Below are 11,575 nucleotides of genomic sequence, written 5' to 3' on the forward strand. Positions count from 1 at the left end.
CACTGGTTGTAATGTGTTGTGACATGAAATAAAACAAAGATCATAGAAACAGGACTGGGCTAAGTTGGCAGTGACATTTAAGTACCTATTAAAACCTCTGCTATTTGTAAATGGTTGACGTTTTCGTGCTATGTATGTATGTCATTTAGTAATCTTTTGCATATCACCAAAATGGTGCTACTGAGTACAATGCTACATTTTCAACTCCCTCTCACTGTTAGTTTCTAAGGGAATATATTACTTACTTAAAAGTAGAAGAGGCTTATGCTAAACGCTGTTTAATATTCTTTGAAAGCATTTCATTTGTTTTAAGTAGGTGAAATAAAGTTAAGTGCGTTTACCTTTTATCAACACAATATGAGAGAAAAATGATCATACTGACACGTGTAAATTACTGCCACATTTTAGTACATGCACAATACATTTAAGTTATAGTTGAAACACATGTGTGCGTTATGTTTTACATAAGTGACACTTGAAGGCTTTTCAGATGTGCCATTTAGACACTTCTCCTTCTCAATGTTATTTTGATCATTTGCCACATAATAATAAAGGAGAAGGATGTAGACTTTGCGATCTTGTTGCTTAATTAGATTTCTTGATATATGAAGGCTTGCCGAAGTGAAATTTACAGTATTTAGCTCGTCCTCTTTTGTTTCTGCTAAATTCATATGGTTTTACAGTGAAGTGAGGATAGAAGGTTTGGAAACATTGGATTATCTAGACAACCTGTCTGATCGAAAATGCTTCACTGAACAAGGAGATGCAATTACTTTTGAATCTGAGGTATAGTCTTATGTGTGGTTCCCTAGTACTTAGTTTTTTACTTCAATAGTGCACAATAAATGAGCATAGCTGTCATCATCTCCCGTTTAGCGACACTCTTCTTCGAATTAAGGGATGTAAAAACTTAATTATGAACTAAGATTAGTGGAGGAGAATATGTGCAGTAAACCTCCTCATAAAACGTATATCAATTTTAGATATATAGAAGGGAGGAATATGAAATTTCCACTCTATTCACTTATACAATCTTGATTATCTATGTGTGTGTGTATACTGTGTGTGTATACATATGATTGTGGCACAGTTAGACCATTTGACTGAATTATTTTACTATCTTTAAGTTTGTTCTGTGATTTTTTTTAATTTTATTATCGAACTGCTACTTCTACTTCATAAATTTCTGAAATTTGCAGAAATAATGAAGAAAATGCTCCATGAATCCCCTCCCCCGTTGACATATAGTTTCCAGGTAATTGTCCATTCTTTTTAAATTAATGCAAGATTTGTAATATTTGTTGTTATTTTTTTAGATATTATTATTTGCTATTATTTTATTTTTATTATAGAAATTCATGCAACTAAAATCAATAGATTTTTTGCAAAAAAAAATAGATAAGTCCCACTAGAATTGAAATACTACCCAACATAATACCTATGTGATCAGTGCAACCATATTGAGAGGTTAAGAAACATAGTGTCTTACCCATCATCGAGACGCATAAATCACATTTGGTTGATGCAAAAGTAGTTAATTTTTACCTTTTAAGTATTCACATTTGGAGTTATAAATCTCATATGGATACTCTGAATACCATATTTATCATTTTGTCATTTGTACCTTTGAGGTATCAATTTTTTTGGGTACGTATTCCAAATTACTCCATTGGAGACCGGTCACAACTCATTCTGAATGGTTTACATAGTTAATGTTTGTTAGATCTTTTACCGACAATATTAAATCATACATATTTTACTTATTCATTGAAGTGGTGTGCATGACTGTAACATGAGAAGGTCTAGTAATAAGTTCCTTAAGGTTAATATTATTGATCTTGTTATATACTTGTTTCTTATAATTTTCTGAACCAGTGTCCTGGTTTTCAGCTGTTGCTTGAGGAAGCTGTTGCAGGCCATCTAAAGCCATAGCATCTGACCGTGATTGGCTCAGATGAAGCCTCAAAATATTATTCCTGCGGATTCTTCTTCAATGTCCATCCAATTATTTAGAGCAGCTGCAACCTACTAGATGCGGTAATGCCCAGAAACATGGGTGCAGAAAGTAAAAGGTGCAGATAATACTTTAGTCTCTTCATTTTTTTCAAAGTCCCCGTTTATTATCTTTTTGCGTATATAGTTGATAAATACTTGGTATTCCTTCCTTTCCTCTGCGGTAATTGTTCGTATTCCCAATTGAATACCGCTTTGGAGATTGTTCAGATTCCAAATTGGCATAGAATTTGTAGATATATAAAGTCTTACTTTTTCACAACTGTTGAAAGAATTTACTTTACTGGATATGTGAGGTCTTCTGTTGTAGCCAAAGAAATATTAAATGTGTACAGGCTCCTTCATTTTCCTAGTCCAGATACCATGACTAAAGTTCATTTAATTTTATCTGAACAACAGATAGTAAGATTGCAGTTTTCCAGTGTACTGGGCCTAGTTCTCACTTTCTTCCATTGTAAAAGGTTAACGTTCCCATTGGGTACAAAACTGGTCTCATAAGTTTCTGTAGCAAAACTTATGTTATTCCATGTGACCACATATTCTCATAAGCCTTAACTTCTTTTTTCTCTTAACTTCTTATAGCAGATATAGACGCTATTCTATCCCCTGATAATGGCCGTACAGTATTTTCAGAGTAAACTTTCTTGTCGAATATGGACTTAGAGAGTATTTGTTTAATATGAAATTAAACTAATAGCGCCATAAATTAAATAGGGATTAATGCCTGGCTTAAAGAAAAAAGTGCTTATCCATGATATATGTCCAAACTGCATATGTATATGCATATTAAATGAACACAAGTATGTTAAACGTAATAAAAGGGAGCAAGGTCGTCTTTCATTTCGCTTGGTTATAGTATTACTTGTATTGCCATATTAGTTTTAGTTGGTCTCTGTGATGAGGGAAGATAAAGTGAAAACTCATTTGATGAAGTATTGGATCATATATACACCACCTGATTATAGCATGTGCTTGATTATAATGATCTTTTCTTTTTTACTACAGAGTGGTATAATCCCTATTTTTTGTGGGGAATGTTTCGACGTTGTCATGGAAAGCTTAGAAGTGCAATCGAAGGAAAGGTAGTTGAAGACGTGAATATTGACGATGATGTCGACATACTAGGCGGGGGACTTTTGGGACCGGTTTATGTATTATTCCAAAGCAGTCATCAATTCTAATTCTGCTAGAATTCTTAGAGATTGAACTAAATGTTATTTTGCGGATTCGTAGAGATTTTGACATAGACGATATTCCTTCTGAACCTACGTCAAATTCCAATTCTGCTGAAGTTCGTAGAATTTATTCTTACCTGAACGGCGTTTTACCTGACCAAGTAAAAGTCTTCAACTCACTAATCAACAATCCTATTGACAATTAAAAGTCAAGAAAGTTAACAAGATTTAAAAACCCAACCTGCAGTCAGATTATGTACCTTGTTCAAGTATAATGTTTTCTTTCACATTCCTAAAGTACAAATTGCTTCTCATAATGTAAAGATAATAATAACACCAAGTATATTTGTTGTTAGCCCTATATGGTACATGCGTAGAAAAATGTCTAAAATGGCACGCATGTAAAAACAGCCCAAAATAGTATGTAGAAACGCAGAAAATGGTAATGTTTAGCTAAAACACTAAATTGCTTAGCGTGTTGGTTGTTATTAATACTATTTTTTTCCTTTTTTTGTCCATGACGCTAGATGAACTTGTGTTTGAGGTTTTTAATTTTTTTTTGTTATGCTAAACGTTACTTAAGTTAGATCGCTTTAAGTAACGCTTTCCCCAATTTTTTCTAATTGGATTGTTGTGCATTTTACTAAGTTTTAATATTTTTAAAATTTTAACGGGGCATTTTGAACCCTACAAAATTAAAAACTGCTAAATTAGATATTAGAATTTTAATTGGAGTTTGATTTCTAAAATCCTGAATTCATATCAGTGTACCAATTATTAATTTATTATTTTAATATTTCAAAAATCTAAATGGAAGTTGTTGAACTTTAGGAGCCCGTAAGGTTTATCTAGTGCGCACCCGATGGGTAGCGGCCGCCGGTTACCTACGTTAAAAAAAATGTTCAAGATTGTTAAATTAGCTGTCATTTATTAAAAAAAATTGGATATTCAATTAGTTTATTAATTAAAATCCAAAAAAAAATAATAATAATTAAAACTGAATAAATACGTATCAAGATAAATCAAATCATAGTCTTTTTGAACAAAACTACGATCGTTGATCGGATCTTTCACTGTTGTATATTTCTCGCTCGCATTGTTGACATATACATCATTTTATAAAGACAATCCAACAATCTGTTGAAATTGTGAGAACACAGAAATTTGACGTGTCGAAACGCATTCGAACAATTAATAATAGTCGTAATCTGATAGGACCCCTATCAATGAACCAATATACGAAATTTTGTAGATGTACGATTCCAGAGAACAAAACAAACAAACTAAACTCTCACAATGAGAGAGAACAAACACAATATAGTTAAGAAAACCTATACATAGAACTAAAACTCTTAATGAAGAGATAGATTTATTTGAAGTAAATAAAAATTAGGAAAAATTATCAAAACAGTGTTTATCATTAACCAATCGAAAAAATAAGAATTAAGATTTTGCGAAAGAGAGAGATAGGAGGGCAACTAGTTTTTAAATATTTCTAATATCCAAAGTGAATTATTGAACCTAAAAAATTTATTAAATAAGGATACACCCCTAAGTTTATAAATATTAATTTAAAAATGACTATTGAAAAAATAATATTAAATGATATTTACAGCCGAAAAATAGCACACAATAAGAAATTTAAAATAATAATTATAATAATTTATATACTACGTGTAATTTTATAATACAAAATTAAGTTAGCAATTAAAAAATATAAAAAAAATATTAAATGTTTTATTATTTAAATTATTTAAAATTATAACCTTAAAAATATTTAAAATTACTCATATAAATTGCAACAATCAACCAAACATGATATTAATATACTATCAATATCAATTATAGCAATCAACTAAACATACGTCATATGATATTAGTTTCATATATCGTTAACCCAATACCACCTTCCAAACCCTTGTCATTCCCCTAACAAGTGAAATGACCTCCTGAAGATAAACTCTTAATTAGCGCATGGTTGAATGTGTCGATTGATCCCTTGATCGGGGCGAATAAAAAGGTGAATTTTGGGATCAAATTTGTAACTATTGTGAATAAAGTAATCACGGTATTATCAAAAGAGGGGTAATATCTATCAAAAAAAGGTGGCAACGAATAAATGAAGGGGCTTAGCAATATAGAACATGTTATGAGGAAGCTGTCTCAAAAATGGGGAGTGGTACAAATTTGGACAACATAATTGCGGCAGCTCATGGTTTCCATAAAACTAAATACAATAAGAAGTTTAATTTTGACAAGCATTGGAATGATCTAAAGAGACATCCTAAATGGAGACAGCCTAAAGAGACAAATAATGGAAGTGCAAAGAGAACTAAATTTAGTGATTTTGGGAACTACTCATCATTGATGAATGAAACACCAACAGATGAGAATGTTGTTGAATCACCGGTTCGTCCTAAAGGTACAAAAGCAGCTAAGAGGGAGGGGAAAAAAAGGCAGAGTTTAATGATCTTAAAAAAAAGATTATGAAGAAATAAAAGCTAGTTTATGCAGGAGATTAGATCTAATGGCAGAGTTCAATGAACTTAAGAAAAAGAGGCTAGGAAAGAGAATGAATCAGATATGCAACTTCTTACGCTTGATACTAGTATAATGAAAGAGGCTCAACGAGAGATTTATGCCAAAATTATTGAGGAAGTCAAATCAAGACGCAGGTGGAACTAGCCATTGGAATCTAGTTGCTTGTTTATTTTTATTTGGAATTAGTTGTTGGAAACTAGTTGTTCGTTTGATTCTGTTTGGAATAAGTTCTTGGAAGTTAGTTTTTGTTTGTTTCTATTTGGAACTAGCCGTTGTAATTTAGTTCTTGTTTATTTTTAGTTCGAACTAGCCGTTTTCTTTTATTATTTTATCTCCTATAAAACATGTCTGTTTTTGTGATAGTCTGCAACTCATTTTTTTCATTCACAGTGCAATCAAAATATACTACGGATGAGAACTCTGATTGTCTAAAGAATTTATTGAAGAAGGCTCGTCAACCACGACTAAACGAGTGATATGCAAAGACCGTGAAGCGGGTCATGAACGATTGGAGAGAGATTATTTTGCTCAAAATCCAGTATACCCTCTAGATACATTCCGACGACGGTTTCGAATGGGAAGACACGTGTTCCTTCGAATTGTGGATGCTCTTTCAAATTTTGATCCATATTTTCAGCAGAAGGTTGATGCATTGGAAAGAAAGGGCCTATCACCTTTACAAAATTCACGGCGGCCATACGCATGTTGGCATATGGAATTGGAACGGATGCAGTTGATGATTATGTGTGCATTGGTACGTCCACTGCAATTGAATGCTTGAAAAAATTTGTTACCAATATTATTTTAATTTTTGAGAGTGAATATTTGCGAAAGCCAAACTCAAATGATGTACAACGTCTCATAAAAATGGGAAAGGCTCGCGGTTTTCCCGGAATGATGGGGAGTATTGACTACATGCATTTGCAGTGGAAAAATTGCCCTAAAGCATGGAAAGGGATGTTCATGAGGGGTCATAAAGGAGTTCCAACAATATTGTTAATGTTGTTGCCTCATCGGACCTATGGATATGACATGCATTTTTCGGAGTTGCTGGTTCTAATAACGACATGAATGTGTTAGACCGATAACCGATATTTGATGATGTACTAGAAGGTCGTGCTCCTGAGGTAAATTACAATATTAATGGTAACAACTATAACATGGGGTACTATCTAACAGATGGAATCTATCCTGAATGGGCTACGTTCGTGAAACAATTCCACGCCCAGGGTGAAAAGAGAAAATTGTTCTCCAAATATCAAGAAGGTCATCGAAAAAACGTAGAAATGACATTTGGCGTGTTGCAATCTCAATTTGCAATTGTACATGATCCAACACAATTTTGGGATAAAGAAGATCTCGCTAAAATAATGAGAGCGTGTATTATACTACATAATATGATCGTTGAGGATGAGAGAGACACATACGCCACTCCCTTTGGCGCTTTACCATCTTACGATGATGCAACATATGGCTTACCGCCTCCAAACTTAGGCGAAGAATCTTTAGCCTCTAATGAAATGTATATCGGAAGGACTATCCAACTTTGTGACAGGCAGAAACATTGTCAACTACAATTCGATCTGGTTGAGCATATCACAATGTTCCATAATAATGATTAACTAGCTCTATAGCCCGTGCAATGCACGGACATGCTCTATATTGGGCGAATCGATATTATTTTAGTTATTCTTGTTGATAATATTTCATGTTGTCCCCCCTCCTAATGATGATGGATTTATTTTGTATATAGATTTTTATTTTGATGACATTGGTGCAATAGTGTTTATCTACAATTAACGTAGAGACTTGTAGTGACATTTCTTGTTTTTTACTGTTAAGGACGATCCATGAATTTTTTTTAGAAATTTTAGTAATTTTACATAATATAGTTGTTTGTTTACATAAGATTTTATTTTATAATTGTTATTTGAATTTTAGTATTCTTCAATTTTAATTTCCGACCTCAGTAACTCTTTCCCCTCTCTCAAAAAATATTAATAAATCCACATCTCACGGCATACTAGGCGCTTTCGGGTTGTATTTTAATATGTAAACTTTACCAAGATTATTTATTTTAGTTAATATTATCCGTTCATGCCATAATGACGCAGTAAAATACCAATATAAACCAACATTATCATATATTTTATGAATTATGAAGACCATAAGTTAAAGGTTTTTTTTACATAAATTCACACATACATATAATATATATATGTGTGTGTATATATTATATATACTATATATATATGTGTGTGTTTTATTATATATATATGTATGTATATATATATATATGAAAGCCCATAATTTATTTATTTTTGTGTAAATACAAAAATATAATACTTAAAGTATGACATGGTTAGATATAAATATATATTCAGTTAGAGGTATCAATGGTTCTGATCCACATAATCATATTTAATATATAGTTTATCTAGTTCATTTGTTTGTAATATTTAATTCGCAAATGTTTATAATAGATCTAAATATTAGTGTTAATGTGATAAATATGGTATATGTCAGTCAACTGTGTTATTAAAGGTCACTGGTAGGCTGTGATAATATCATTAAAATTAATGACGAACAATAATATTTTGTACAAATAAAATTTATTATATTTAAATGTACTACCACTTTTTATAAATAACATGATTTTGTACTCAAGTTTCTCATGTATTAATATTATTTATTTTGTTATAATAATAATTATTATTATTATTATAATTATTATTAATATAATATAAATAATTATTATTATTATTAGAATTTTTAATATATATGTTTTATAAACCTGCTATTAAAATGAATATTTTTTCTTTTTAATGAAATTTAAAATTATTACTATTAATATTAATATTTAATTTTACTTTATATTTAAAATTCACTTATTTATATTATTAATTTGATAATTAATAATGTATGTATTCTCGTTTTTAGAATTTAACTTACGTTAAAAATAAGGACAATTTTTGTAGACAAAAAAATTTGAATCATTAACTAAAAGGGAAATTTAAGGGAAATTTCATTTGAAGACGAGGGTTTTTAATTTTCGGAGCAAATAAAAAGGATAAGACAATACTACGCCATGCCAAATAGAAAAATAAACTGAGGGTAATATAATATTTTTTATTGTCTTGCTCTGATAATTAAGAACCTGCTCTGAAAATATAACATCTCTAACTAAATTATTATATATACATATATACGTACATACGTACATATGTTTGGATGTATGTATGTATACATGCGTGCATGTATTTCTATAATAATTAGTTATAAATGAATATGTATATATTAAGTATGCAATTATTAATCTATATTAGTAAGTCATAACTTAGGTATTATATGATCCATGCATATATCTCTATAATAATTAGTTATAAATATAATATATATATATTAAGTATGCAACAACTAATCGATATTAATAAGTTAATGATGTGATAACTTATGTATTATATGAATTCTTATGCAATGGTTATCATTTAAATTTTTTATACTAATTTTTTAATAGAGTATGTAAATTTTATGAAGAAATTATTTTTAATGACTTACATATTAATGATGTTTTAATTGAGGTAATAAAAATTACATGAATGAATCTGTATTAATTATATAATAATGAATGAGTATTAATGATTAAAACAAATAATGTTTGGATATTAATTAATGTATTTATTATATAATGAATGAGTATTAATGGCTAAAACAATATTGTATGGATATTAACTATTATATTCATGATTAAATTTGCTCATTAATTACCGTATCTATGATTAAATAATGAATGAACATTAATGGTTAAAACAAATATTATATGAACATTAATTATTGTATTTATGATTAAATTTGCTCAGCGAACCCCTGTTGCTGTATTAGATATATAATAGATAGATTTGTTTCAGATGTAATATTTTAAATTGTCATGTTCTTGTAATATTTTATTTTTTAATTATGTAATGTATTTTAATAATAAGTAATATTTTTATTTTTAATCTTATTAATATTTAATTTTTAAATTTTAAATTTTAAACACGTTTAGTCGGAGTGGGTCACTTGATTTACCAAGCCCATGAAGAAGGAAATGGCAGTGGACTTGGGTCACTTGATTTACTAAAAGTTGGACTTGGGCTTTGAATAGGAGCTGGTTGACCACCTAATTTACCAAGCCTATGTTTTGCTTACTGGGCTTCAAAATAAGGAAATGGCACTTGCTCGGCCTAATATAATACGGCTTAGGGTTAGGGATTAGCACCCGTTGATTGTAATCATTTCATGTATCATGGTTTTGGAGGTGAAATCGAGTTGCAGCCGATTGATTTCTTTTCTACACGAAGCTGTCTCATCATATTCAATCTCTCAATTGCCCCTTTTTATTAATTATAAGGTGTCAATTTCAAGACTCAATTCACTTGTACAATCTTTTATGAGTATAATTTATGTTTTTTTTAGTTTAATTCTTCATTTTTATTCGAATTTCTGAATTACTTGTAGAAACAATGAAGAAAGTGCTCCACGAATCTCGTCCCCGTCCCGTACAGTTTCAACTCAAGTTTGAAAATGTTTTTATGTTTCCTGCAAGCAATTGTTGGGCTCACTGCTCACCATTTCATGGAGTGCAGAGATTCTTAGGTCCTCTTCTTGTACCATCTTTTATGAGTATAATTTTTTTTTTTTATATTTAATTCTTCATTTTAATTTGATTTTCTGAATTACTTGCAGAAACAATGAGAAAGTGCTCCATGATTTTCGTTCCTGTTTCACGGTGTAATTTCCAGGTAATTCTATTATATTTTTATTTTTGTTAAATACAACAAGTTGATCTAGATTTGTGTAATTGTTGTGTGTGTGTAAAGTTTATGAAGAAGAAATCTAGAATGGATACGTTACACGTTCATTTTTGGTTATTTTTTCTATTTAATGGATCCCGATCCGTTAAAAACTATCGAAATTTCCAGCCTCAAACCCATATAATTTGAAAATTTATTGTTAATACTTAACGTTATCCTAGGGCAACATTTACGGTTTATTTACAGTGAAATGATTATATCGGAAAGGATTAATATGGAAGATGCATTGTTAAGTGGTTGCAGAATAATAAATTTGTTTTAATTTCTATTTATGAAGAAATATATACAAAAATAGGCATGACTATGTAAATACGGTAGATTAAAACCGTGGTCTTTGAGAGGGCCTCACCAAGTCCTGTTTCTAAAGTTTGTTTTCATGTATTCTAATTGGCTACCTTATACTCGTGAATCTGGAAGCGGAACTGCACGTGATAAAAGAAGAGAATGCACGTCTGCAACATGCTTCGGTAAGTAAGACACTGGCTACGACTTTGTTTCTTTAAAACAAATCTGCAGTTTATTATTAGTTATCTTTTTGGCTAGTGCAAACATAAACTAGAAGCAACAAAGAGGATTAAGCAGCAGACATGTTGACCATCATTTTATATCTTGCATATTTTCATGTTCAGTAATCATTCATGTGCATTACTTTTACATGAGAAGGTCTAGTAATAAGTTCCTTTAGATTAATATTATTGATCTTGTTATAAACTTATTCTTATAATTTTCTTAACAAGTGCCCTGGTTTTCAGCAATTGTTTGAGGAAGCTGTTGCAGGCCATCTAAATCCATAGCATCTGACCGTGATTTGCTCAGATGAAGCCTCAAAATATTATTACTGTGGATTCTTCTTTAATGTCCATCCAATTATTAGAGCAGCTGCACCTGCAACCTACTAGATGCGGTAATGCCCAGAATAGTACATGGGTGCAGAAAGCAAAAGGTGCAGATAATTACTTTAGTCTCTTCATCTTTTTCAAAGACCCTATTTAT

The 11,575-nt window shown here is 30.6% G+C and overlaps 2 protein-coding genes and 1 long non-coding RNA gene across 4 annotated transcripts; all 3 read left to right on the forward strand.

Moving 5' to 3' along the window:
• The first annotated feature begins 577 nt into the window (after positions 1 to 577).
• LOC141704801 (uncharacterized) lies at positions 578 to 3,316 on the forward strand. 2 transcript variants are annotated; one of them, XR_012568084.1, is made up of 4 exons: positions 578 to 786; positions 1,200 to 1,255; positions 1,876 to 2,072; positions 3,019 to 3,316. It is a non-coding gene; the product is annotated as an uncharacterized LOC141704801 (long non-coding RNA). The 2 variants fall into 2 exon arrangements; XR_012568083.1 differs by having other exon boundaries at positions 580 to 786; positions 1,891 to 2,072.
• Positions 3,317 to 6,431: 3,115 nt separating this feature from the next.
• On the forward strand, positions 6,432 to 6,800 carry LOC141704804 (uncharacterized). Its single transcript, XM_074507973.1, has one exon. It carries the CDS (start codon positions 6,432 to 6,434, stop codon positions 6,798 to 6,800), a length of 369 nt encoding a protein of 122 aa, XP_074364074.1.
• Positions 6,801 to 6,889: 89 nt separating this feature from the next.
• Positions 6,890 to 7,351, forward strand: LOC141704805 (uncharacterized). The gene has a single exon (XM_074507974.1). The coding sequence runs from the start codon at positions 6,890 to 6,892 to the stop codon at positions 7,349 to 7,351; it is 462 nt and encodes a 153-aa protein (XP_074364075.1).
• Positions 7,352 to 11,575: the final 4,224 nt, after the last annotated feature.

Source organism: Apium graveolens, unplaced genomic scaffold (genome assembly GCF_009905375.1).
Source record: "Apium graveolens cultivar Ventura unplaced genomic scaffold, ASM990537v1 ctg8256, whole genome shotgun sequence".
Lineage (NCBI taxonomy): Eukaryota > Viridiplantae > Streptophyta > Magnoliopsida > Apiales > Apiaceae > Apium > Apium graveolens.

Bases quoted from the DNA above. Each gene is read 5' to 3' on its own strand.
- LOC141704805 (XM_074507974.1), top strand. From the start codon at position 6,890: ATGGGGTACTATCTAACAGATGGAATCTATCCTGAATGGGCTACGTTC.
- LOC141704804 (XM_074507973.1), top strand. From the start codon at position 6,432: ATGTTGGCATATGGAATTGGAACGGATGCAGTTGATGATTATGTGTGC.